Raw genomic sequence first — 26,768 nt, forward strand, 5'->3', positions numbered from 1 at the left:
GGAGAAATTCAAATTACTTATCAATGGACATAAAGTTTCAATCAAGCGAGATAAATAAGCTCTAGAAATCTATTATACAACACTGTACCCACTGTCAACAATAATGTACACTTAAACTTTTAAGAAGGTAGATTTCAAAAACTAACGATGTACTGTATGGTGACTAACATAACAAAATAAAAGAAAGAAGGTAGATTTCATGTAAAGTGCTCTTCCCACAATAAAATAATTTTTAAAAAAGACAAATAGATACATTTGGTTAACTTCCATATATATATAAAATTCTCAGGGGTACCATACTTTTAGATTTGTCAACACAAAGAACTGTGAATTATGAGGACTGCCTAATTCTATCACTAACATATACATGGATTTTTAAAGAAGTTATTTTCCACATACAATAAACACAATACTGTTACTGAATATTTTTCTGAATAACTTTCACCAAGATAAAAGTTATATTGAAGATTTAATAGAGTTCCATTAAACATTTCAATTGGTTCTAAGATTCCAATTAACTTGCATTTGCTTTTTAAAAAGGAGTTATTAAAAAAAAGGAGTTATTGCTCTGTAATAATGTTTTCTCCTAAGTTAAAATGAATCGAAATGTAGCATACAAAGTTATTTTACAACTGTGATGTATATTTCATTCACTAAATCAATGCAGAACCAGTTTAAGAAAATAATTCTCAACAAAAGAATGAAAAAGGAAGAATGTCATATTTACTTTTCTCATTCATAGACAACATTGAATGAAAAAATACTTGTCTTCACATGTCTCACATGTCTTCACATCATAACACTGGAATGAATTATTACCAATTCAAAGTTAACAACATTACAACCTTCCAGCAATCTTAAGAAGCTAATCATAAACCATACTGGAAATCTGTTTTTCACATATTATGAAAAGTTAGCACAGGAGCTTGGCAGTAAGCAGAGATGGGAGATGAATGCAAAGTGAAGAGGAGGAGAAAGAAAACCAATGTAATTATCATCAAATATTTGAAGGGCTTGCATGTGGGAAATGGAATAGAGTTGGTAGTTTTTTTTCTTATGACCTCTAGGAGGGAAAACTTAAACCAAAGTTAGAAAGATAGATTTCATTTTAATATAAGGAAGAATCTTTCACAGTGTTTAAAAGTGGGATGACCTGCTTTCGGAGATAGGGAGTTCTAATCTCTGTTGACTTTTAAACAGAATGTTACTGTGGACTATTTGCAAATGGGTCTACTAGAGATTTGTGCATTGGATGAGGACAACATGAGCAACAAAATTTTTACTATTCTGTGATGTATTTTGTTCTATCATTCATTATGTATTTCCTATGCAAGACACACTAAATCAGTTTCTGTAGGTTTCTCACAGAATACACCATTTTCAAGTGTTAATTTCACAACACAGATTCCAGATAATCAAGGCTTGATAAAAGCCTATCATTTTAACACTCTGAAAACCAAAGTAGGAGCATAGAATATAGCATTTCAAATATAGTGTACAACACAAGGCTATGTTTCCCTCTTTGTAAAATTATATATAAATCATCTGATATAAACACTCTCCGATTAGATGCATAAAGGTCTGCAACAAGTAAGAAAGATATTTTCCTCTATGATCAGGACAGCATTTTACTAGCTTGTTTAACAGCTAAATTTATAGGCTAGGTTTTCTCTAGGCTTAATAATACAGATCCCTACAATCCACTTTTAGGATTTTTGATCCAAAATTCTAGAACAAGGCCCAAGAATTTACATTAGAAATAAGGACCATGAACAAAGTCTATGAAAATACTTTTTACAAACAATGCTATAGGATAATGACTGTCAGAATTCCTCAAAGTCATCTTTTTCACATTCTTCAAAATGAAAATGGATAATTTTTTTTCTAATTTTTCATTCAGTAGGTCAACTAATTTAGTTAGTTCAGTATAGTGAGGTAGTTAGCATGGTCTCTGAAGCCAGACTGCCTAGGTTAAGACTCAGATGTACTGCCTACTAACTATATTTCCTTGGACAAATAAACTGTTAGTGCATCAGTTTTCTCATCTATAAAATGGGGACAATATGAATATAGGTATAGTCTTGTTGTAATGATTAATGAATCAGCCTAGACTCATGCTGGACACATAGTAAGAGCTCAATAAATGTTAACTATTGTTATCCTTTATGACCCATCAAGGCAAAATATTTCTCAAAATTGGAATTCAATAGGGATCAAGCAAAAATTCTGTGCATTTAAATAATTTTTTATCATCTTCTCTCACGTTTTTCCAGCTAAAATTGTCTCATCAAAGACTATGCTGTCACTATATCATACACCTGAAACTCATATAACACTGTGTTAACTAACTGGAATTAAAAACTTATAAATAAGTACATAAGTAAGTAAATAAATAAATGAAAATAAATACAAAATAGAGACTATGCTGTAAAAATCTGTGTTTCAAATAAGGATTTACTAGGCATTTAAGCATATTCAGACCTGCCTATATCACAACACTCTGGGGAGGTATATTAGTTTTCTTGGGATGCCATAACAAAATACCATAGACTTAGAGTCTTAAACATAAGAAATCAATTTATTTTCTCATAGTTCTGGAGGCTAGGATTTCCAAGATCAAGGTGCCAACTGATTCTGTTTATGGTAAGGGCTCTTTTCTTGGCTTTTAGATGGCTGCTTTCTCAGTGTCCTCACATACTGGAGAAAGTGAGCTCTCTGGTGTCTTTTCTTATAAGGACACTAATTCAAACATATCAGACCCTACCATCATAACTTCATCTCCAAATACAGTCACATTGTGGGTTATAGTTTTAACAAATGAACTTTGGGGGACACAGTTAAGTCCATGGTAGCAAATGTTAAATGTATAGTTGGTATTTATAAGCATACATAGAAATTTCCATTCAATCAAAACCACTAAAAGGCAGCACTTCAGTCACTGGGCAGAGACCTCACTCTAGAATTAATAAATATCTGACTCTATGAAAAGCTTGTTTGACACAAAACCTCAGAATGAAAACAGAACATTCTAAATAGTCATCCATTTTTCTAGATTCCTTAAGTTCTGCTCCCATATCAGATTAGATCACCAGGAAATTATCTTCATGGAAATCATTAGTTTCCTATAACATTGTCTTCACAAAACTATGATTTTAAGTGTTTTTTCATATTAAAGCCTTTATATAAAAATGGTCCATAAGAACACTATTTGACTCATTCATAAGAGAATATTTATATATTATATATACCATTTAAAAATATTTTTCACTATCATTTATATCTTTATATATAAATAAAGTAGGATTCTGAGGATATAAACTGTACATAGTAATGTTAGGGGAAAAAAATCCTTCCTCACTGAGGTTTTCTCATTATAGCAATATTAACAACCACATTAACAACCATAACATCTATTAACATTTACTGGACCTTTACTATGCACAAGGTACTATGCCAAGTATTTATATGTTTCCATAGTTTTTTCTCACAAAAAGCCCTATGATATGAATAGCAGTCTTATCATAATTATCAGGTAAAGAAAACAGTCAGCAAAATTAAATAAATTGACCAAGGATTCCGAGATATAAGTTATAGAATTAAAGTACAAATCTGTGTGACTTAAGACTGGTTATCTCACTCTAAAAATTTACTTACTTGGAGGATAAAATCATGTGAAAAATTCATTTTCAATTAAATACAGCAGCAGCTCCAGGTTCTTTAAGTCACTTTCCAAAAAGACAAACTTATCTTCCCCAGTAATCATGTTGACAACGCCTACACAGTATTATTTATGGCTTGTACAAGAAGTTGGATGTCATAGAAATCAGATTGACCTCTGATTGTGGAGGAGGCAATTTTGATATGTGTATCCTCTTTATTGCAGATCAAATCTTTAAATATGTTGCACAACCAGAAACATCTATTTGTCCACTTGGGTTGAGAAAACATTGACAAAAGACTATATCTATAAGTAAGATACCTAGGGACAAATCTAAGCAACAAGGTGAAAGACTTGTACTCTGAAAACTATAAAACACTGATGAAAGAAATTGAAGACAACACAAAGAAATGGAAAGGGATTCCATGCTCATAGACTGGAAGAACAAATATCATTAAAATGTCTATACTACCCAAAGCAATCTACACATTTAATGCAATCCCTATTAAAATACCAACAGCATTTTTCACAGAGCTAGAACAAACAATCCTAAAATTTATACAGAACCACAAAAGACCCCAAATAGTCAAAGCAATCTTGAAAAAGAAAAGTAAAACTGAAGGCACCACAATTCCAGACTTCAAGTTATATTACAAAGCTATAGTTATCAAAACATTATGATCTGGCACAAAAATAGACACATATATCAAGAGAAAAGAATAGAAAACCCAGAAATAAACCCACAATTATTTGGTCAATTACTCTTCAACAAAGCAGGAAAGACTGCAATGGGAAAAACACAATCTCTTCAACAAATGGTATTAGGAAAACTGGACACGTACATGCAAATGAATGAACTGGAGCACTTTCTTACACCACACACAAAAATAAATTCAAAATGGATAAAAGATCTAAATGTGAGACCTGAATCCATAAAAATCCTTGAAGAGAACATAGGCAGTAATGTCTCTGACATCAGCCATAGCAACATTTTTCTGGATATGCTCCTGAGGCAAGGGAAATAAAAGCAAAAGTAAACTATTAGGACTATATCAAAATAAAAGGCTTTTGCACAGCAAAGAAAACAACCAACACAACTAAAAAGCCATCTATAGAATGGGAGAAGGTATTTGCAAAAGACATATCCGATAAAGAGCTAGTATCCAAAATATATAAAGAACTTATACAACTCAACACCCAAAAAACAAATAATCCAATGAAAAAATGGGCAGAAGACATGAACAGATATTTCTCCAAAGAAGACATCCAGATGGCCAACAGACACATGAAAAGATGCTCAACATCAGTCATCATCAGGGAAATGCAAATCAAAACTACAATGAGATATCACCTCACACCTGTCAGAATGGCTAAAATAAAAAATACAAGATACAACAAGTCTTGGTAAGACAAAGGAACCTTCATGCTCCATTAGTGGGAATGAAAACTGGAGCAGCCACTGCGGAAAACACTACGGAGATTCCTCTAAAAGTTAAAAATAGAACTACCCTACAATCTGGCAATCACACTACTGGGTATTTACCCAAATACAAAAACACTAATTCAAATGGATACATGCACTCCTATGTTTATTGCAGCATTATTTACAATAGTGAAATTATGGAAGCAGTCCAAGTGTCCATCAATAGATGAATGGATAAAGAATATGTAGTATATATGCACAATGAAATATTGTTCAGCCATAGAAAAGAATAAAATCTTGCCACTTGCAATGATATGGATGGAGCTAGAGCGTATAATACTAAGCAAAATAATTCTGAGAAAGGCAAATACCATATGATTTCATTCATATGTGGAATTTAAGAAACAAACAAAAAAAATGAGCAGAGAGGGAAAAAAGAGAAAGAGAGAGACAAACCACAAAACAGACTCTAAAGTGAACAAAATGATGGTTACCACAGGGGAGATGGGTGGAGGGATGGGTGAAATAGGTAATGGGGATCAAGGAGTGCACTTGTGATAAGCACTGCATGATGTACGGCATTGTTGAGTCACTATATTATATATCTGAAATGAATAAAACACTGTAGGTTAAAAAAATAAAAGTAAATAAATATAATAAAATAAAATAAAATAAAATAAAATAAAAAAGGCTTATTGCTATATGTGGACAGGGACATTTAAGAAATATTTCTCAACAAGTTGAGAAATAATTTACTTACAATTATCTGACATTTTTGAAGAGAAATATTCAAAAAGACCTAAAATGCTTGTTTCCTTCAACTCTGGTGGTTCTTCTGATTTATCCATGCGTAAAATATCTTTTTGTGAACTTTTACAGACACAGAAACCAGTAAGGGCAGTTTTTCGCAAATTAGAAGTGGTCGCATACAAACAGATTTCTGCAAGAATTGTTGTATACATGTAGACTACATTCCAGGCCCAGGAAAAGTCATCTACTTTGCAGCCTTCCTCCTAAAATGAGAAAATAGTTATTAGATAATCAAAGTACGTTCTGTCATAATTAAAACTATATACAGTACTTATGATAAAAAATATCTTCAAATTTTATAGAGTTGTTAAAGAACCATAATCAACTGAAATTCTAAAATGTACTCATTAAAAAACAGGTTTTCCATGGGTAGATTGCATAAAATCTAGCTCAAAGAATAAAAAATACAAATAGCTAAAGAGTACATGGAGAACAATTTTTCAATTTCCTTAGTAATCAACAGAATATAAATTAATCCAATGAAATACAATTTCCCATATTATATTTCAAAAGAATCTTTTTTATATAAAGCTCAATTGTTGTGGGTGGCACTTTATACAATTTTCAAAGGAAAGCAAAACAGTTATATATTCTGGAGAGGAATTTGGAGATCTATCCTAAAAATATTAAAAGAAAGTTCATAGTCTATTATTCAGTAATTTAATTTTATGAATCTATTCTGAAGTAATAGTCATAAGCACAGATAAAGATCTTATGTATGAGAATACCAGTTCAACATTATTTGCAATTAATTGTGAATAATTAGAAACAAACTCAATGTTCAACAATGAAGAAATGGTTAAATTATCTCATGCAGACCAAAATGTAAATTTTAATAATATGTAACTATAATGAAAAATGATTTCATAATATATTTTAAATTTTTAAAAGAGGAAACTAATCCATATATGACTATGTGATCTCAAGTTTGTTAATAAAATGGTTTTCTTTTTTATTGTTATCTTAATCACCATAAATTGCATCATTAGCTTTTGATGTAGTGTTCCATGATTCATTGTTTGTGCATAACACCCAGTGCTCCACTCAGTACGTGCCTTCTTTAATACCCAACACCAGACTAACCCATCCCCCCACCCCCCTTCCCTCTAGAACCCTCAGTTTGTTTCTCAGAGTCCATACACTATCATGGTTCGTCTCCCCCTCCGATTTCTCCCCCCTTTATTCTTCCTTTCCTGCCATCTTCTTCTTCTTTTTTTTTTTTTTACATATCATGCATTATTTGTTTCAGAGGTACAGGTCTGTGATTCATCAATCTTACACAATTCACAGTGCTCACCATAGCACATACCCTCCCCAATGTCTATCACCCAGCCACCCCATCCCTCCCACCCCCCACCACTCCAGCAACACTCAGTTTGTTTCCTGAGATTAAGAATTCCTCATATCATTGAGATCATATGATACATGTCTTTCGCTGATTGACTTATTTCGCTCGGTATAATACCCTCCAGTTCTATCCACGTTGTTGCAAATGGCAAGATTTAATTCCTTTTGATGGCTGCAAAATATTCCATCCTCTGTGTGTGTGTGTGTGTGTGTGTGTGTGTGTGTGTGTACATACCACATCTTCTTTATTCATCTGTCAATGGACATCTTGGCTCTTTCCATAGTTTGGCTACTGTGGACATTGCTGCTATAAACATCGGGGTGCACATAACCCTTTGGATCTCTGCATTTGTATCTTTGGGGTAAATACCCAGTAGTGCAATTGCTGGGTCATAGGGTAGCTCTATTTTCAACTTTTTGAGGAACCTCCCTACTGTTTTCCAGAGTGGCTGCACCAGCTTGCATTCCCACCAACAGTGTAGGAGGGTTCCCCTTTCTCCACATCCCCACCAACATCTGTCATTTCCTGACTTGTTAATTTTAGCCATTCTGACTGTTTTGAGGTGGTATCTCATTGAGGTTTTGATTTGGATTTCCCTGATGCCGAGCGATGTTGAGCACTTTTTCATGTGTCTGTTGGCCATTTGGATGTCTTCTTTGGAAAAATGTCTGTTCGTGTCTTCTGCCCATTTCTTGATTGGATTATTTGTTCTTTGGGTGTTGAGTTTGATAAGTTCTTTATAGATTTTGGATACTAGCCCTTTATCTGATATGTCATTTGCAAATATGTTCTCCCATTCTGTCGGTTGTCTTTTGGTTTTGTGGACTGTTTCTTTTGCTGTGCAAAAGCTTTTTATCTTGATGAAGTCCCAATAGTTCATTTTTGCCCTTGCTTCCCTTGCCTTTGGCAATGTTTCTAGGAAGAAGTTGCTGTGGCTGAGGTCGAGGGGTTGCTGCCTGTGTTCTCCTTTAGGATTTTGATGGACTCCTGTCTCACGTTTAGGTCTTTCAACCATTTGGGTCTATTTTTGTGTGTGGTATAAGGATATTGTCCAGTTTCATTCTTCTGCATGTGGCTGTCCAATTTTTCCAACACCATTTGTTGAAGAGACTGTCTTTTTTCCATTGGACATTCTTTCCTGCTTTGTCGAAGATTAGTGGACCATAGAGTTGAGGGTCCATTTCTGGGCTCTCTATTCTGTTACACTGATCTATGTGTCTGTTTTTGTGCCAGTACCATACTGTCTTGATGATGACAGCTTTGTAATAGAGCTGGAAGTCCAGAATTGTGATGACACCAGCTTTGTTTTTCTTTTTCAACATTCTTCTGGTTATTCGGGGTCTTTTCTGGTTCCATACAAATTTTACAATTATTTGTTCCATTTCTTTGAAAAAAGTGGATGGTATTTTGATAGGGATTGTATGGAATGTGTAGATTGCTCTAGGTAGCATTGACATCTTCACAATGTTTGTTCTTCCAATCCATCAGCATGGAATGTTTTTCCATTTCTTTGTGTCTTCCTCAATTTCTTTCATGAGTATTTTATAGTTTTCTGAATACAGATTCTTTGCCTCTTTGGTTAGATTTATTCCTAGGTATCTTATGATTTTGGGTGCAATTATAAATGGGATCGACTCCTTAATTTCTCTTTCTTCTGTCTTATTGGTGTATAGGAATGCCACTGATTTCTGTGCATTGATTTTATATCCTGCCACTTTACTGAATTCCTGTATGAGTTCTAGCAGTTTTGGGGTGGCGTCTTTTGGGTTTTCCACATAAAGTATCATATCATCTGCAAAGAGTGAGAGTTTGACTTCTTCTTTGCTGATTCGGATGCCTTTGATTTCTTTTTGTTGTCTGATTGCTGTGGCTAGGACTTCTAATACTATGTTGAAAGCAGTGGTGATAGTGGACATCCCTGCCACGTTCCTGACCTTAGGGGGGAAGCTCTCAGCTTTTCCCCATTGAGAATGATATTCGCTGTAGGTTTTTTATAGATGGCTTTTATGATATTGAGGTATGTACCCTCTATCCCTATACTCTGAAGAGTTTTGATCAAGAAAGGATGCTGTACTTTGTCAAATGCTTTTTCTGCAACTATTGAGAGGATCATATGGTTCTTGTTCTTTCTTTTATTAATGTATTGTATCACATTGATTGATTTGCAGATGTTGAACCAAACTTGCAGCCCAGGGATAAGTCCCACTTGGTTGTTGTGAATAATCTTTTTAATGTACTGTTGGATCCTACTGGCTAGTATTTTGGTGAGAATTTTTGCATCCATGTTCATCAAGGATATTGGTCTGTAATTCTCCTTTTTGATGGGGTCTTTGTCTGGTTTTGGGATCAAGGTAATGGTGGCCTCATAAAACGAGTTTGGAAGTTTTCCTTCCATTTCTATTTTTTGGAACAGTTTCAGAAGAATAGGTATTAATTCTTCTTTAAATGTTTGGTAGAATTCCCCTGGGAAGCCATCTGGCCCTGGGCTTTTGTTTGTTGGGGTATTTTTGATGACTGCTTCAATTTCCTTAGCAGTTATAGGTCTGTTCAAGTTTTCTATTTTCTCCTGGTTCAGTTTTGGTAGTTGATACATCTCTAGGAATGCATCCATTTCTTCCAGATTATCTAATTTGCTGGCATAGAGTTGCTCATAATATGTTCTTATAATTGTTTGTACTTCTTTGGTGTTGGTTGTGATCTCTCCTCTTTCATTCATGATTTTGTTTATTTGGGTCATTTCTCTTTTCTTTTTGGTAAGTCTGGCCAGGGTTTATCAATCTTGTTAATTCTTTCAAAGAACCAGCTCCTAGTTTCATTGATCTGTTCTACTGTTCTTTTCGTTTCTATTTCATTGATTTCTGCTCTGATCTTTATTATTTCTCTTCTCCTGCTGGGTTTAGGCTTTATTTGCTGTTCTTTCTCCAGCTCCCTTAGGTATAGGGTTAGGTTGTGTATTTGAGACCTTTCTTGTTTCTTGAGAAAGGCTTCTATTGCTATATACTTTCCTCGGTCCCAAAGATTTTGAACAGTTTGTTTTCATTTTCACTGGTTTCCATGAATTTTTTAAATTCTTCTTTAATTTCCTGGTTGACCCATTCATTCTTTAGTAGGATGCTCTTTAGCCTCCATGTATTTGAGTTCTTTCTGACTTTCCTCTTGTGATTGAGTTCTAGTTTCAAAGCATTGTGGTCTGAAAATATTCAGGGAATGATCCCAATCTTTTGGTATCCGTTGAGACCTGGTTTGTGACCTAGGATGTGATCTATTCTGGAGAATGTTCCATGGGCACTAGAGAAGAATGTGTATTCCGTTGCTTTGGGATGGAATGTTGTGTATATATGTTGAAGTCCATTTGGTCCAGTGTGTCATTTAAAGTCTTTATTTCCTTGTTGATCTTTTGCTTAGATGATCTGTCCATTTTAGTGAGGGGTTGTTAAAGTCCCCCACTATTACTTTATTGTTGTCAATGTGTTTCTTTGATTTTGTTATTAATTGGCTTATATAATTGGCTGCTCCCATGTTAGGGGCATAGATATTTAAAATTGTTAGATCTTGTTGGATAGACCCTTTAAGTATGATATAGTGTCCTTCCTCATCTCTTATTATAGTCTTTGGTTTAAAATCTAATTTGTCTGATATAAGGATTGCCACCCCAGCTTTCTTTTGGTGTCCATTAGTAAGGTAAATGGTTTTCCATCCCCTCACTTTCAATCTGCGGGTGTCTTTGGGTCTGAAATGAGTCTCTTGCAGACAGCATATCGATGGGTCTTGTTTTTTTGTCCAATCTGATAGCCTGTGTCTTTTGATTGAGGCATTTAGCCCATTCACATTCAGGGTAATTATTGAAAGATACGAATTTAGTGCCACTGTATTGCCTGTAAGGTGACTGTGACTGTATATTGTCTGTGTTCCTTTCTGGTCTATGTTACTTTTAGGCTCTCTCTTTGCTTAGAGGACCCCTTCCAATATTTCCTGTAGGGCTGGTTTCGTGTTTGCAAATTCCTTTTGTTTTTGTTTGTCCTGGAAGATTTTTATTTCTCCTTCTATTTTCAATGACAGCCTAGCTGGATATAGTATTCTTGGCTGCATATTTTTCTCGTTTAGTTCTCTGAATATATCATTCCAGTCCTTTCTGGCCTGCCAGGTCTCTGTGGATAGGTCTGTTGCCAATCTAATGTATCTACCATTGTAGGTTACAGATCTCTTATCCCAAGATGCTTTCAGGATTTTCTCTTTGACTCTGAGACTCATAAGTTTTACTATTAGATGTCAGAGTGTTGACCTATTTTTATTGATTTTGAGAGCGGTTCTTTCTGCCTCCTCGATTTTGATGCCTGTTTCCTTCTCCAAATCAGGGAAGTTCTCTGCTATAATTTGCTCCCATATACCTTCTGCCCCTCTCTCTGTTTCTTCTTCTTCTGGGATCCCAATTATTCTAATATTGTTTCATCTTATGGTATTACTTATATCTCAAATTCTGCCCTCGTGATCCAGTAGTTGTTTATCTCTCTTTTTCTCAGCGTCTTTATTTTCCATCATTTGGTCTTCTATATCACTGATTCTCTCTTCTGCCTCATTTATCCTAGCAGTTAGAGCCTCCATTTTTTATTGCATCTCATTAATAGCCTTTTTGATTTCGACTTGGTTAGATTTTAGTTCTTTTATTTCTCCAGAGAGGGTTTCTCTAATGTCTTCCATGCTTTTTTCAAGCCCAGCTAGTATCTTTAAAATCATCATTCTGAACTCTAGTTCCGACATCTTACTAATGTCTGTATTGATTAGGTCCCTGGCAGTCGGTACTGCCTCTTGTTCTTTTGTTTTTGAGGTGATTTTTTCCATCTTGTCATTTTGTCCAGAGGAGAAAGATGAATGAGAGAACAAAATGCTAACCGGGTTACAAGGACCCCAGAAAAATATACACTAAACAAATCAGAAGAGACCTGAAACCGGGGGAAAAGAAAGGGAAAGAAAGAAAAATTAAAAAAAAGAAAAAGATAAAAAAAAAAAAAAACAAGAATATGATCAGGCTGGTGCATAGATCAGTGCCACACACTAGATTTGGGGCATATTTCGGTCTGTTAGAAGAAAGTGCCTCCCAAAATTTTAAATAAAGAAAAGCTTATATATGTACAAAAATAAGGGTAAATACGATGAAGGGATGGAATATGACTGTAAAGATGAAAATTATAAAGGATTTCATAAAGGAATTGATAAGAAGTTGGTTGAAAAAAGAAGACGATTTAAAAAAAAAAACATAAAAGAGGGAGAGAATGTGATCAGGCAGGAGACTAGAACAAAGCCATACACTAGAGATTTAGAGTATATTTTGGTCTGTTAGAAGAAACCGTATCCCAAAATTTTAAAGAGAGAACAACTTATACCAATAGTAAGGTTAACTACTATGAAGGGATAGAATATGACTCTAGAAATGAAAAATAAAAAAGGTCTTTTTAAAAAGGTATTGATAAGATGTTGGTTGAAAAAGGGAAAAAGAAAAAGAAAAGAAAGAAAATTTTAAAAAAATTTAACTTTGAAAGACTAAAGAATCATGGGAAAAAAGCCATGAATTCTACGTGCTGTATTCTGCTAGCTCTGGCATTCTGCAGTTCTCATCGATCGATAAACTTGGTCTTGGCTGGCTGTTCTTGCTGATCTTCTGGGGGAGGGGCCTGTTGCCATGGTTCCCAAAAGTCTTTGCCGGAGGTGGTATTGCCCCACCCTTGCTGGGGGCCAGGCTAAGTAATCTGCTCGGGTTTGCCCTCGGGAGCTTTTGTTCCCTGCAAGCTTTTTGTACAGCTTTGGAGGAGAGAGTGAAAATAGCAGCCTCACAATCTCCACCCAGAGGAGCCGAGAACTCGGGGCCCCGCTCCTCAGTGAGTCCCCAGAGAAAAGCAGTCAATCACTCCCATCTCCCCGGTCTCTGGCCACAGTCTGTGCTCACCCGGCCTGTGACCGATTGTTTCTGTCTCTGGCTCACGACCCTGTGTGGAGTCTCCAAACCCAGCAGATCCCTGCGGTGCGCTCCTGCGCCACTCCTTCCGGGGGAGGAAGGGGAGTGTCCCCAGTTCTGCCGCTTGTTGGGTCCCTGCTGGAGGAGCAGTGGCCTGACTGTGCCACACGCGGATCACAGTTTATGGCAACCCCGAGCTGAGAGCCCATGCCTCAGCTCCATCTCTGCAGCCGGCTTCCCCGTGCAGATACCTGGGAGCTCTGCCGCACTCAGTCACCCCCGGTCTTCCTGTGACCCCATGGGTCCGGAGACCACACTGTCCCAGCGAGGGTTCCACACCCCCGTTTAGCCACTGGAGAGACATCCCTCAGCGGAGCCGACTTCTAAAAGTCCCGATTTTGTGCTCCGCAGCTCCATCACTTGCCAGAAGTGGCCGATGGAGGCCCCCTCCCCCTCCGTCTATCCTCCTGAATATTGCCTCAGATTCACTTCTCCGCACATCCTACCTTCCAGAAAGTGGTTGCTTTTCTGTTCAGAGAGTTGCTGCTATTCTTTTCTTCGATCTCCTATTGAGTTCATAGGTGTTCAGAGTGGTTTGATCCCTATCTAGCTGAATTCCTGGGAGCAGACGAAATTTAGGTCTCCTACTCCTCTGCCATATTGCTCCTCCCCCCTCAGTTTGTTAATAAAATTTAAAGTCCCTCTGATGTATGTATGTGTGTGTGTGTGTGTGTATAATCTATTTCTATATCTTGATATCTCTCTCTATATCCATCTATCTATCCATCCTGGGATATATGGGAAATGTGCATTTACTTTTATATTTAATTAAAATTTTTGTCACAAAGTTATGCTCATCATAAGCCCTAATATGATATACAATTTAAACAGTGGCAAAAATAAAATTTGTTTCTCTTCAGTTCTTTTAAAACACCTAAATTAACAATATACTCTTACCTGGTTTTGAACAGACATAATGCTTAAAAGAAAATCTCTCATTAGTTCCATTAAAGCTTTCAAGCAGGCCATGTTTAGTTTGGCAGCCTCCCCAAGGACCAACAAAGCCAGTATTGAATCCAACCTAGGAATTTTGTGAACAAAACAACAAAGACCTTCATTAAAACAATAATAAACAATTTTAATGAAAAAAATGGCCAGAGTTAATGAGTATCCCAGATTACCAGATACATTTAGTTTTAATAAAAACCAGTATTGGTTGACACTGGTTCTGATTAAAGTCTACAAGAACCACATTTTGGCAAGATATTTGAATTCAGAGTAGAGTTCTGTCAAAACTCTGAGAGTAATAAATACTACAAAAGATCACATTTCTTCATAGATCCTGTATAACAAGCAATCAAGGGCTCCGGTTCTACAGTGTCCCTAAAATCTCATAATAGGTTTTGATTTTTAACTTTCTGCACCTAAGAAGTGAATTTCAAGAATGTTTTCCTCTAAAAAAATAGAACAATGGAACACTACATCAAAAACTAATGAAGTAATGTATGGTGATTAATATAACAAAAAAAAATTAAAAAAAAGAGAGAACAAATTTAAAAATGACCTTCCTAGACACTCCAAAAGTTCAGATTATTTGATTTTACAAAAAGTGTAATTTCTCAAAATCTATACTTCTGTTTGATTAGAAGATTGTCAAGATTTATCACTCAAAATATTGTGTAATAACTGGAAAATCACACGAGAATTTAGTAGTCATAAATGAACATATATTTGATAGTTTCAGGAAATTATACATTTAGTGCTACTTTCACCCAACTGAAAGAAATATAGTTTGAAGGAGAACTGGTAAGAATGCAAATGTAAAATTCCTCTACCTAGAGCTGCATATTGCCTTGATTTATAAGCCATTGATAAAGAGTTAGCATATTTTACAATTATATTTGAATTTGACAACTGTGATATTTCAGGCCAGTAAGTCAAGTTCATTGTCATTTTCAAAAGGAAACACCTCTAATCATGGGGAAAAAAGACAATTCTTTATATTTGAATAGAGCTTTACAGATCTCAATGTGCTTTCACATAAATTATCTCACTCATTGAACCACAATTTTTCACACATTCAAGACTTCTTTGAAATCTTTGTTCAAAAATATTAGAAAATTGAGACATAAATAGATCTGGGAGATTTATACAGGTTCCTGTTTTAAGCTAGGTTAAAGATAACTAAAGTCTTGGGGCGCCTGGGTGGCTCAGTCATTAAACATCTGCCTTCGGCTCAGGTCATGGTCCCAGGGTCCTGGGATCGAGCCCCCCATCGGGCTCCCTGCTCCACGGAAAGCCTGCTTCTCCCTCTCCCATTCCCTCTGCTTGTGTTCCCTCTCTCGCTATGTCTCTGTCAAATAAATAAATAAAATCTTAAAAAAAAAAAAAAGATAGTCGTCTCTCACCTAAGGGTATTTCCAGTATTGCTTTTCCAAACCGTTATTTAAGGACATAGAAACTAGACTTATTGTGGTGATCATTTCACAATATATACAAACATTGAATCATTATGCCATACACCTGAAACTAATACAATGTTATATGCTAATTATACCTCAATAAAAAATTTAACCTCAAGATGACAGTGCTGCCTATTGCCTGCTCCTTCCTTTCAGAAATAAACCTCAGTTTTGTTCAAAACAGCAAAATGCTCAGTTAACATTGCTCCTCAAAATGGAAGTGTTCTATATCTTGATTGTGATTACACAGGTATATGCATTTGTCAAAAGTCATTGTTTTGTGTACATAAAATGTGTGAATTTTATTGTACTTTGTAAATTATATCTTAATAAATTTGACTTAAAAAAATGAATCCTCACACTCCCTTGAAGCTCGAAAAGCCATAAATGTAGATTTAGTCAATGAGATACAAATGGAAGTGTATTATGAAAGTCTTCCAGGTAAGCTATTATTTTTCTGATTAAGAAAGAGATTAAATTTAGATAACAGGTGATTTTGTTTTCCTTTGCTCATCCTTTCCCTCCTGCTTGGAAAGCATATATGATGCCAGAAGGTAGAGCAGCTGTCTTGCAACAATGAGGATAAAAGTCCAATACTATCAATGGAAGAAAAGGAAGCTGCAAGGAGCTTGGGTCTTGATTTTCTTAAGAATCTCCATATCAATAGTGTACTGCTTGTTATGTGCAATAATTAGTGCCCTATTTGGTAATCCAATTATAGTTAGGTTACTGTTTCATGCAGAAGAACTGAATCCTAACTGATAGACTCAGCAAGATGTTTACAAGCATGAACTTAGAGTCAGAAAAATGATAGATGGAATCTTAGCTCTGTCACTAATTAGGTATATGACATAGGGCAATTTGCATAGTCTACCTCAGTCTGAATCTATTCATCTATAAGTAAATATAGCAAAACCTATTTTGCAGAGACTATTAGGAGATTTAAGTAAAATACTCTATGTGAAATGGCTCGGTTCAAAATGCTGACCTGAATCAAATTACAAAAAAGACTATTTCTTCAAAGTCAAAGGATATGAATTTGATAACTTTTCTCTGTGAAGTCTTAGAGTGACTGAGTTCCAGATGCCCTCGGAGGTGAAGGACCTGTGAGTCATTCTCAGAGTACCCCTCACCCCACTTCACAATAAGGTCAAGCAAAGGAGAGTATACGAGTATAGTCTCAGACTTTACAGAACTTCGCCTTGCCCCTGAATATACCTCACAGTCCTAAGATTTTGGTTCTTCTGTTCTCTTTTAAGTCTGGAAAATTTTAACTAATGTAGGGCACTTTCACTAAAATATGGATGAAAATAGATCTAATAGTGTCAGCCTCCTATGGCAGAAAAATGCTTCAACACAAACACGCTATTTTCAATCAATGCTACTGATTGCAAAATCTTCTGTAAGTGAAAGTACCTTTGCCAAAAATAGAATAGAAACACCAATACTTATAAATTGGAGTTTGTTAAAATTCAAAACTAAAAATGCACGTAGAAAGAATTCAAAGTTGATTAGGTTAGAAATTTTGCACTAGCTTCTTTGTGAACTCATTACAGTACAAGTCTCAATCATTAGTAGACTGACTTGGTTTTACAGTGCCATGAAATTAAACATGTATAAAGTAATTTATAAATATAATAAAATTTTCCCTAATTTGATAAATAAAGAAACTAGGGCAGAGGTTTACTGGCTTGTCCAAAATAACATAGTTACTTGATTCATTTTACTTTAAATTTTTCTTTCACTTTTAAAATTAATGTGAACCAGTGCACACAGGTAAATAGTACAAGATCCTGGACTGGACCTCAGCTAGCCTTACTCCAGCCCACTGTTCCTTCTACACTAATATAAACAGCTAAAATATATCAAATAAATAAATGTATAGATGATAGATTGGCTAAAATACAATAATAAGAGGCTTCATAAATAGCTACTGACCTATCTATCTACACAACCTTATAAAAAGTTTAGGAACATCAGCATTCAAGACAGTTTTCCTAGGTTCTCCTTACTCCTCTATATCAATTTCTTCAGTGACCAAATTGCAATTTTAAAAGATGGAATTAAAATGTCTCCAAGTCACAACCCTTACATAGGGTTATTTCAACAGAAAACACTGACAATGTCAAAATACACACAACCCTAAAAATGAAAGACTAAGAATGAGAGAGAAGTCACTAGGAGCAGCAACTTAAAGGGAATTTCCACAAATCATAAAATTGATGGAGCTGGATTAAGAAAAGCAGCAAGGAATACATACATTCCACTTTGTGAAATGTAGCAACCTCGTGCCCCCAACAAAAGTTAAAAGGGGAAAAAAATGATCTCTACCATCCATGGTGTTTTTCAGAGACTCAGAAAAAAAGTAAAGCCAGTCCCTTACTTTGGAGTACTGATTTTTTAAGAAACCACAGTATTATTTCTGTGCTTCATCCTCATCTGTCTCATCTGGCAACTTCCAGATGACAGAAAGGGTAGAAAACCATGCTGGGGCCGTGTGTGTGTAGGAGGCAGGGAAGAGGAACACTATAATCGGAACACTGGAGGGCATTTTCTCCTCAAAAGAAAAAAAATTAAAGAGTAGGAAGAATACAGGAAGGTCCCTGATGATAGTGCATGTTGAGTGTTGCAGCATTTAACAACTCTGTTATGTATGCTGTGAATACAAACCTCTGATTTTAAAATACCAAGTTTTTATAGATTTCTCCTAGGTAATGAGGTAAGTAAAATAGAAAGTGAAGAATATTAAAGCAAGAGCTAAAGAGAGTATCAGTCTGAATACTCAGAGAGGATCATAGCTCTGAAAATGATTTCTTACAGGGACCAGAAGATATTTTTATAAGACTCTTAAGCACCTTTAATAAAACCAAATTAAGAGGAAAAGACAATGAAAAGCCTTGATACTGACGAAAGGTAGTATGGTAAGAAAACAAAAGACTGCAAAGAGATTAAAATACAAAAATATAATTCAAATCCACGATGAGGAAGTTAACTGCAAAAGTTGCTTGGAAGGGAGAAAACTGGCAAACTGAGACCCACTACTAATTCCCACTGAGACAACCAGGTATGTCTGGGTGGCTCAGTCGGTTAACATCTGATTCTGGATTTCGGCTCAGGTCACGATCTCAGGGTCATGGGATCAAGCCCCACCTGGGGTCCTGTGCTTGCCAGGCAGTCTGCTTGAGATTCTCTCTCTCCTTCTGCCCCACCCCCCACTCACACTCTCTCTCTAAATAAATAAATAAAATCTTTTTTAAAAAAAAGAAAGAAAGAAACAACCAAAGAAACATAGAATCAAGGGGGGAAGTCTGTAGTACTACAAAAAAAGAAAAAAAAAAGAAAGGAACTTTAAAGATGTTAAAGTTATGAACAAAATGGAATTCAAATGAAGGAAAACCTTTTGAATGCTGAGAAGCCAAAACTTAATTTAAAATTTAGTTGCAGGCATATATGGGTTTTCCACTTTAATGTAATGGATAATCCAAGCTCAGAGAGGCAGGAACTGTGCACTGAGCATGCGAACGATGAACAATCAATGGAAGGCCTTCAGGAAACACAGACCCATCACCAGCACATTTGAGCACAGCTGCACATAGCAGGGCTTTTCTCTGAGTAAAAGTGGAGGATTTGCCTCAACAGCTTCCAAAGATGGCCAGTGAGACAAGAGAGGACGTCTTTTCTATCCTGGCTGCCAAATCACAAAGACATGCCTAAAAAATTCTGGATTGAAAATAAAATAGAAAAAAAAAGTAGACTGGCTTTGAACATCTAATCATAAGTTAGGAAATAGCATAGCAACATTTAGAGATTTAAAGTGGGAATTAAGGAAAAAAAACTGTGGGCACAGAAGCCTATTTCCAGACAAAATCTACATTACACTTTTCAGGGAGAAATGAATGGTGACGAATGTTATTCTCAGCCTAGAGTTGTGCATAAGCAAGGGCTCACCTAATGAAATAGGTCGCCTGTGTCCATACTTAGAATGTACTCAAACCAACCAAGAAATGAATAGTATTTAACAGCTTAAGAATGGGAAATCCTAGTGGTAAAAGGCTGACAGTGAGTGGGAAAAATAGATGAAGTTTAATAAGTCAAAATAATTTCAGAAATATGACCCTTAAAATTAAATATTGATATATAACTCATCATTTAAGGAGGGGATAGAACATTTTAAATAGTGATTTAACCTTAATGTTATCAAAAACTCCAGATTATATTAACAGTCCAGGAAGGGAGGGTTAATATAAATATATTAAGCTCAATCTTCATTGTACATGAAGAGGGCAAGGCAGGATTTCATTCTTGATTTTGGCCCTTTATGAAAACTACTTTGAAGAATGCACTTCTCTCTCCATTGTCTGATTTTTGATACTCAGAAAAGATGGACTACGTGTGAATCTAGTCTTTAGTATGTCTGCTAAAAGGGCTATTTCTCCTGCTTGCAGAGCTTCATTCTCAGAGCTCCAGGAATAACAGTGGGGAAGAACGAAGGGCTGGCGGGTTGGACAAGCCAGGAATGCAGCTTCACCAGAGAAAGCACAGGTGGGTCACTAACTGTCACCTCCATCCAGTCCTATCAGGCACTTCATCTGTTTGGTTCGTTGGCGGTAATGAATCCTAGTAGCAGGACCTTTCAGTCTTTGTTTTTGCTCTCCTTGCTTTTTTCTAATCATGGCAAGTTATGAGACCCTGATGTAACCCCTGTGTCATGTCAAAATAGTTCTTATTAAATAATTTTAAGCCAGAGAGTGGTATAATCGCATTTAGGTTGTAACCCTGGCAGCAAAGTATGACAGATTACTGAGGGGAAAACTTAAGGCAAAGAGACCAGTTAAAAAGCTTCAGGAGTCATGAGACAACAAGGGCCGAAACCAAGGTTGTGACAGAGCAGGCAGAGAACAGGGTAACGGTTCCAAAACGTAGGGTGTGTGAATTGGTTAACATGTGTCAGGTATGGAGATCGAAATTCAGTAGGCAGAAGTCTCTCTAGGAAAAAAATAATTCAGATCTGAACTAGTAGGACATGAAGTAGTAGCGGAGACTCCGAGTATAAGAAGGGTTTTCATTACTTATCTCATTTAAATCTCTCAAAAGCTCTCTGAAATGGCTACCGTCTTTATTTATCTGCTAACCAGACTCTGTGCATAGCAGTTAAGTGACTCATTCAAAATTAGACAGGTAGCAAGAGATAGGACTAAAACTCAGGTCTTCCGATTTGAGGTTGAATGTTTTTTTACTGCACCACAACCTAGCAAGGTATAATTACATATTTACCTTTGCTGTAGACTGAATGGTTACACTTAGCCCAGAGGATCAAAGGATACATTTAAAAATCCAGTAAATGAATCTGAAGAGTGAGGACTTACACTGCCATCTCAGCTCATGAAGAAGGAGGAGGACTATTAACAAAAAAGTTGTTTGAATGGTTTTGGTTAGACTGTCACGTGAACGTCACGTGAACATTATAATCACTGGGGTTCAGGAGATAGGCAATGTGGATATCAGTGACCTAGACAGAAATTAAGGCTTTGCTGCCTTACAAAGAAGTTGGTTCTTTGATTCATTTCAAACACAAATACTATACCTCTGGAAACCACTTGCCATGTCTATATAATTTTAAATTGTCAAGCTTTTTTGGAATACATTCATGGAGCACATTAAATCAGCTATTTTGCTTTGGGAGATATAATTTTATATGTTATACCACTCTACCGAAATGCCATACTGCATTTCTCAGCAGTCTTCATTGGCTAACAATTCAATTATAAACACAATTCATTATTTTCATGTTAGATTAGAAAGCCTTTTGCACTGGCTTGAGCTATCTTCCCAGAGCAAATGGGGCAGTTTATAAAAGGCCAAACCGCAGGGTGGAGCATTGAGAGTATGAAGCATCATATAAAATGTAACCATATGAAACAGAAATCTGCCTTACAGCAAGCTGCTTATCTGCAGTTCAGGACAGCTAAACTTCCCAGATAAAGGGCAGGGGGGTGCCTGATAGCCAGGAGGGGCTCATGTAGCCCCTTTTTCCCTACTTCCTCACCCTGTTTTATAATATATTGTCTTTAGTGCATTTCCTCTGCAGGGTTTTTTTTTTTTTCCCTGTCCCCTAGTGAGCAGAAGTCGCTCTAACTCTGTGATGCCTTCCCTGAGTCCTTTTGTGGATCTGGGCCTGCTCTTTTTCAGGCTCAGCTGAAACCACTTGCTTCTATTTCTTTCCTTTTCTATGGTATAATCTTTATAAAGGGCGTTATAAGAAGCAAGGCAGAGATTTACAGGATGAATTATTTACTGATGGATAACATCAGAAATGGGCAGATGAGAACCACTCATTTGTATTTTTGCCACTATTAATCAAATGTCTTCTGATCAATCAGTTGAATGGTCTCCCCTCTGCATTTTAAATATCTGAACATTGACTCATCATTATGGTAACTTTACTGATATGTATGGAAAACAAAATTGTTCAGGTTACTCCTCTTAATAGTCACTTGGCATTGAATTTCAAGTACTACACCAAATTCATCTTCCACCAAGTGTCACAACTCCAAGACTATCTGGTCCAGCAAATCCTGACAAAATCTCAATTTACTATCAAGGCCTGATGCCTCAGTATTTCTATTTCATTCTAAATACACTGTTCATTTTCTTAATTTTTTTTTACATGTACCTAGTCTTAGGAGTATGTAAGACCAATATTCAAGTTTCCCCAGAAATGGAAAGCACTTCTGGTTTGATCTTGATAATTACATCAGTTTGTTTTGTTTTGTCTGGAATAATGACTTCTTGATAGCTGTATAGACTATTCCATAAATAACTTAAATATTTTGTAAGAAGAAAAATTAATTCTTTAATATTTGGTATAATGTTATCATTACAATAGAAAATTTGACTAGCAGAAGTTAGGCAAATTGCTAACTTAAAAATTAATCTTTTAATGTCAATGGATTATTTTTATTAGAGTCATCACTTTAAAAAAAAGATTGAAACTTCTTTAAAAAAACAGTAAATATAAGAAACAGAATCAAAATTATTTGGCAGTGTTTTTTTTTAAACAATTATCTTTTCCTTTTGATTTTAAACAGTCACTGTGTTCCACAATTTTTTCAGTTTACCCCTCTGTTCGTTCAGCATTGTCTAAACACTACCATCCCCTCCCTCATTTGATTTCCATCATGTCTTCCCAGAAAAGGAAAAGCCAGGATTCAGTGACAAGATGCCTCAAAACAGTTATCTCCTTACTTGTGCAGCCAGAATGATAGTGGGATAAGGTACTGGGACCCTAAAAATCTCTTTGCACTCACTAGTAAGCCTAATAAGCATGGCCTCAGTTTCTCCATTTGCAAAGTCAGAATAGTTTTGTATGATCTCCAATGGCCCCAAATCTGTAAAATACTAAGTATAAAAAAAAATTGTTAAATAACAAAAGTCAAGCAAGTAAATTTGAAGTTATAATTAGATTTATTAAATGATTCATGAATCAGGCAGCACCCTTACTAGCGAGTAGAAAGGAGCTCCAAGGAGTTGGAAGGTTTTTATAGAGGGAGGGTTATTAGGGCAAGAAAGTTATTAGCAAAAGAAAAGGATTATTCTAGGTGAGGCTGCTTTCTAGGGGGAAAAGCAAGGTGTCATTACATAGATGATCTCATCTTTTTAGGGGGATGGAAATGGTCTAAGTGGTAGACTCATTGGTACACACTGAAAAATTCCTAGCTGATCTTTTTAAGACTAAATTTCTGGGGGATGTTGAAACTGCAATTAGATTATGTATTATACACCAGTTTGGGAACTTGGTCCAAGTGACAACATTTGGGACCTGTGGTTGGTTGGTTGGTTTGTTTAACAAGACAAATCATTAACAAATTAAATCAATGTTGATGCAGTACAGTAAAACTGAAAGTTGGTTAAAGAAAATTCCTTGACTTTCAGAATTAGCTATTCTTAATCAGCCACTTTTACTATCTCAGTATTTCTTTAAACTTATTTATTTGGTAATTATTAGAGTGCTTTGAAAATAAACTTGAAAGTCATGAAATACTTATTTTTATATGTTAAAATGTAATTTCTCCTATTTTTTAAATCAAATTAGAGTCTTCCAAGAGCTAAAATAGTTCTATACCCTTTTGAAAACTAAATTGTATCTTTGAATCCCCTACAACTTATTTTCTATAGTAAGAGTGGTCTGAAAGAATCACCATGGCTTTCAGAATAACCAACTTTGCACCAGGGAGAATCTCTAATTTTTGTTGTATTTATCAACTCTATATGAACATATACTTATTAAAATTATATTCTATTTGCATTGTAATTTTCCCATTTAAAGATATCATCCTTAGCTTTTAAAACATAAAAGAAATCACAATCTTTGTTAACTGCAATAGTGAGTAGATTTCTCCCATCACAGGACAAGACAGAGTAAGTTCTTGATGAAACATCTTCTGAACTAGGCTGTTTCTAGGAAATTAAGCAAACTCTAAGCCATCCTCCAGAAATCTTTACTTGATCTAGAATCCCAAAAACTTCCAAATGAAACTAGGAAAACACCTTTCCTTCATAAGGAATCCTCCTGATTCTTATAATTTACATATACAAAGGCCTTTGGTGTAGAGTGGGCAGCCAGTGGGCAGCCAGAGGCAGGAACTAATTTTAAGAAAACTATATGATGACTGAATTTGCAACTTGGCTATGGCCTGACAGATGATGATGATGATAATGATGATGATGATGATGATGATGATGATGATGATTACCATTAGCATTGGAAGAGGAATTCAAAACTCTGATTATCCTCAAATACTGAAAAGGGATATCTCCTCTGATCACTTTCCTCAGAAATACTCCTTTAAAATTCTTCTCCCCTCCACTGAACCCATGTCCTCTTTGGTAGTAATTTAAGACTTCTTTTTCCTTCTCAAATTAATATATGTACCGGAGGAAACTAACACTCATCAGTCAAGATTTATTTTTGTTATACTTTACAAGTAAGGCATAAAGAAACAGAACCTCAATATATTTCCTCCAAGGATAATAAACTGTACCTCACTGTTGTTGTTTAACAACTTAAAAAATAAAGGATGTTTTAAATGGGGGGAGGCACTTCTTATCAATAACAAATTTCATTTGATAAAGATAGATTAAGCAATACATGCAAGCAAACTAGCAAAAAAAAATGAGATAGGAACAATTTGTTGATGAAATGAACTAATACAAAATATATAAATTGCCCTTGCATTTGGAACTGAGATTATAAATTATTTTCATAGTCAACTAAGGTGTGATTAACATTTAAGTACAAAGGTTATTTAACATTTAAACACAAAGGTTTCTCCATGAATTACTTTGGATTTATAGAATCCCTCTTACCAGCATTTCTTTTGAAGCTGCACTTTATGAAAGATGAGATGTTCAAGCACCTTATTCAGCTGAGGACTATTCTTCTGAACACATGACCAGGCAGCAACACAGTGCCAGAGCAGGTGGTTAACTTCATATCCTCCCTGATTAAATTGCAAATGTTCCTGGAATTAAAAAATAAAAATATATCTGGAAAAGAGTTATTTGACTTGAATAAACATGAAAATGAATTTCCTGGGAAATTTTAAATATTCAAATGAAAATGCATTATTTTCTTAAACTTCATGTTACACCAAAAAGAGCAATTTACTTAAGTATATTTTTGTAAATATATATAGTGTGGGGGAGGAAAAATAATTTTCTATCTACCCTTCCAGGTTCTTGGCTGAGACCTTTGTACCCCCTGCACCCCCCTGTAATAAAAAGATAGATTAATAGGAGAAAACCAAACAGTAGTTTAATAACATGTATACCTCCTGTACACATGGTAGACGGAGGAATACTTTTCAAAGTGGCCCAAGCCACTACCTTATATAACATCTCTAGCTAAAGACAAAACAGGAGGATGGGCAGTTATGGATGGTTAACAGGAAAAGCCTAGTAAACAAGGGTAAGGTTGATATGCAGATTTGTCATTGCCTTCTCCACTGATAAGAGTTTCTAGAGATTTAGAATCATTCTTCTCTTCCTAGTACAGAGAGGGAGGCACCTATGCAAACAGAGACTTCTCTTAAAATGTAAATATCTCTTACAAAAAGGGTAACTTCTACTCAGTTTTCACAGCTTCTCCTGTGTCTGTGATTTCTTAAAAATAACCAGCCTAAAATAATCCTTATGCCAAAGAGTCATATTTTGGGGCAGCAAATTTTGCTTCCCTTCAATTGTTAACCTGAACCTAATGACTTAATTGCTCTTCACATGGGTCCTTGTGTTCAATGACATCATTCCATACTATGACAAAAATTCTATATCCTCTACAGGACAATTATCAGAACAATGTGCTTCTTAGACCCTATATGACTTAGTTCTTCCTGACACCCAAGGAGGAGAGGATGGGGAAAAGTTTGAACAATGATCAAACAGCAAATTAGGTTTTAAAATGTGGATTTCCACTTTAAGGGCAATATACATGCCTAGCTACACTTGGTCAATGTCTGCTAAATAACTATTTTAAAAGTCTACAAATTCAGAGGAAAAAATGGGCTGTTATCTGTTTATTTTTTCTTGAAATGCTTCCTAACAGTTTCATAGAATTAGCTGATCTACTAAGGTAACCGGTATAAAGAAACCTGACTTTATTGTTAGACAGTGATAACATAGCACTCTCATTGAATTTTTTCCAACAATACAGATTCAAATACACATCTTATGATATGTACTTAATATTTCATTCTTTTATGCTCAAAAGAAACCCTTAAAGAGACTCCAAAAGGGTTTATAATTCTCATTTATTATACAAACAACATTAGATCTACAATTTAAAGATAATTGTCATGTTAAGTATTAAGTTGAAAGGCCAGAAATTCATATATAAATTTTAAACTAAGATATATTAAGTTTCTAGTAAACTGTTTAGTTAAGTCCCACAGATGTGTATTGATCTATTTTTATGTTGGGAACTGAGATGCTAGAGATAAGTCATTAGTAAGATAAAGTCTCTGCACAAGGCTACTGACTGTGGGGAATAATCACTTAGAAAGGGAAATGTGGAAAACAAGCCAATGTTTAGAATGTTAGAATATTCCATAGAAAAGCTTTAT

At 35.5% G+C, this 26,768-nt stretch overlaps 1 protein-coding gene across 10 annotated transcripts in view; it reads right to left on the reverse strand.

Annotated features, from left to right (window-relative positions):
- Window positions 1-26,768, reverse strand: part of TMEM232 (transmembrane protein 232) — a 250,075-nt gene that overhangs the window by 168,243 nt on the left and 55,064 nt on the right. For all 10 annotated transcript variants that reach the window (XM_073889030.1, XM_073889039.1, XM_073889019.1 and 7 more), the window contains 3 exons: window positions 25,018-25,172; window positions 14,147-14,270; window positions 5,842-6,094 (listed from right to left, as the gene is read on the reverse strand). In XM_073889030.1, the coding sequence (XP_073745131.1) occupies window positions 5,842-6,094; window positions 14,147-14,270; window positions 25,018-25,172 (532 nt within the window). The remainder of the gene's footprint in view (window positions 1-5,841; window positions 6,095-14,146; window positions 14,271-25,017; window positions 25,173-26,768) is intronic.

The sequence above is a fragment of the Callorhinus ursinus genome, unplaced genomic scaffold (genome assembly GCF_003265705.2).
Source record: "Callorhinus ursinus isolate GAN/ISIS: 27379988/994484 unplaced genomic scaffold, GSC_fseal_2.0 scaffold3, whole genome shotgun sequence".
Taxonomy (NCBI): domain Eukaryota; kingdom Metazoa; phylum Chordata; class Mammalia; order Carnivora; family Otariidae; genus Callorhinus; species Callorhinus ursinus.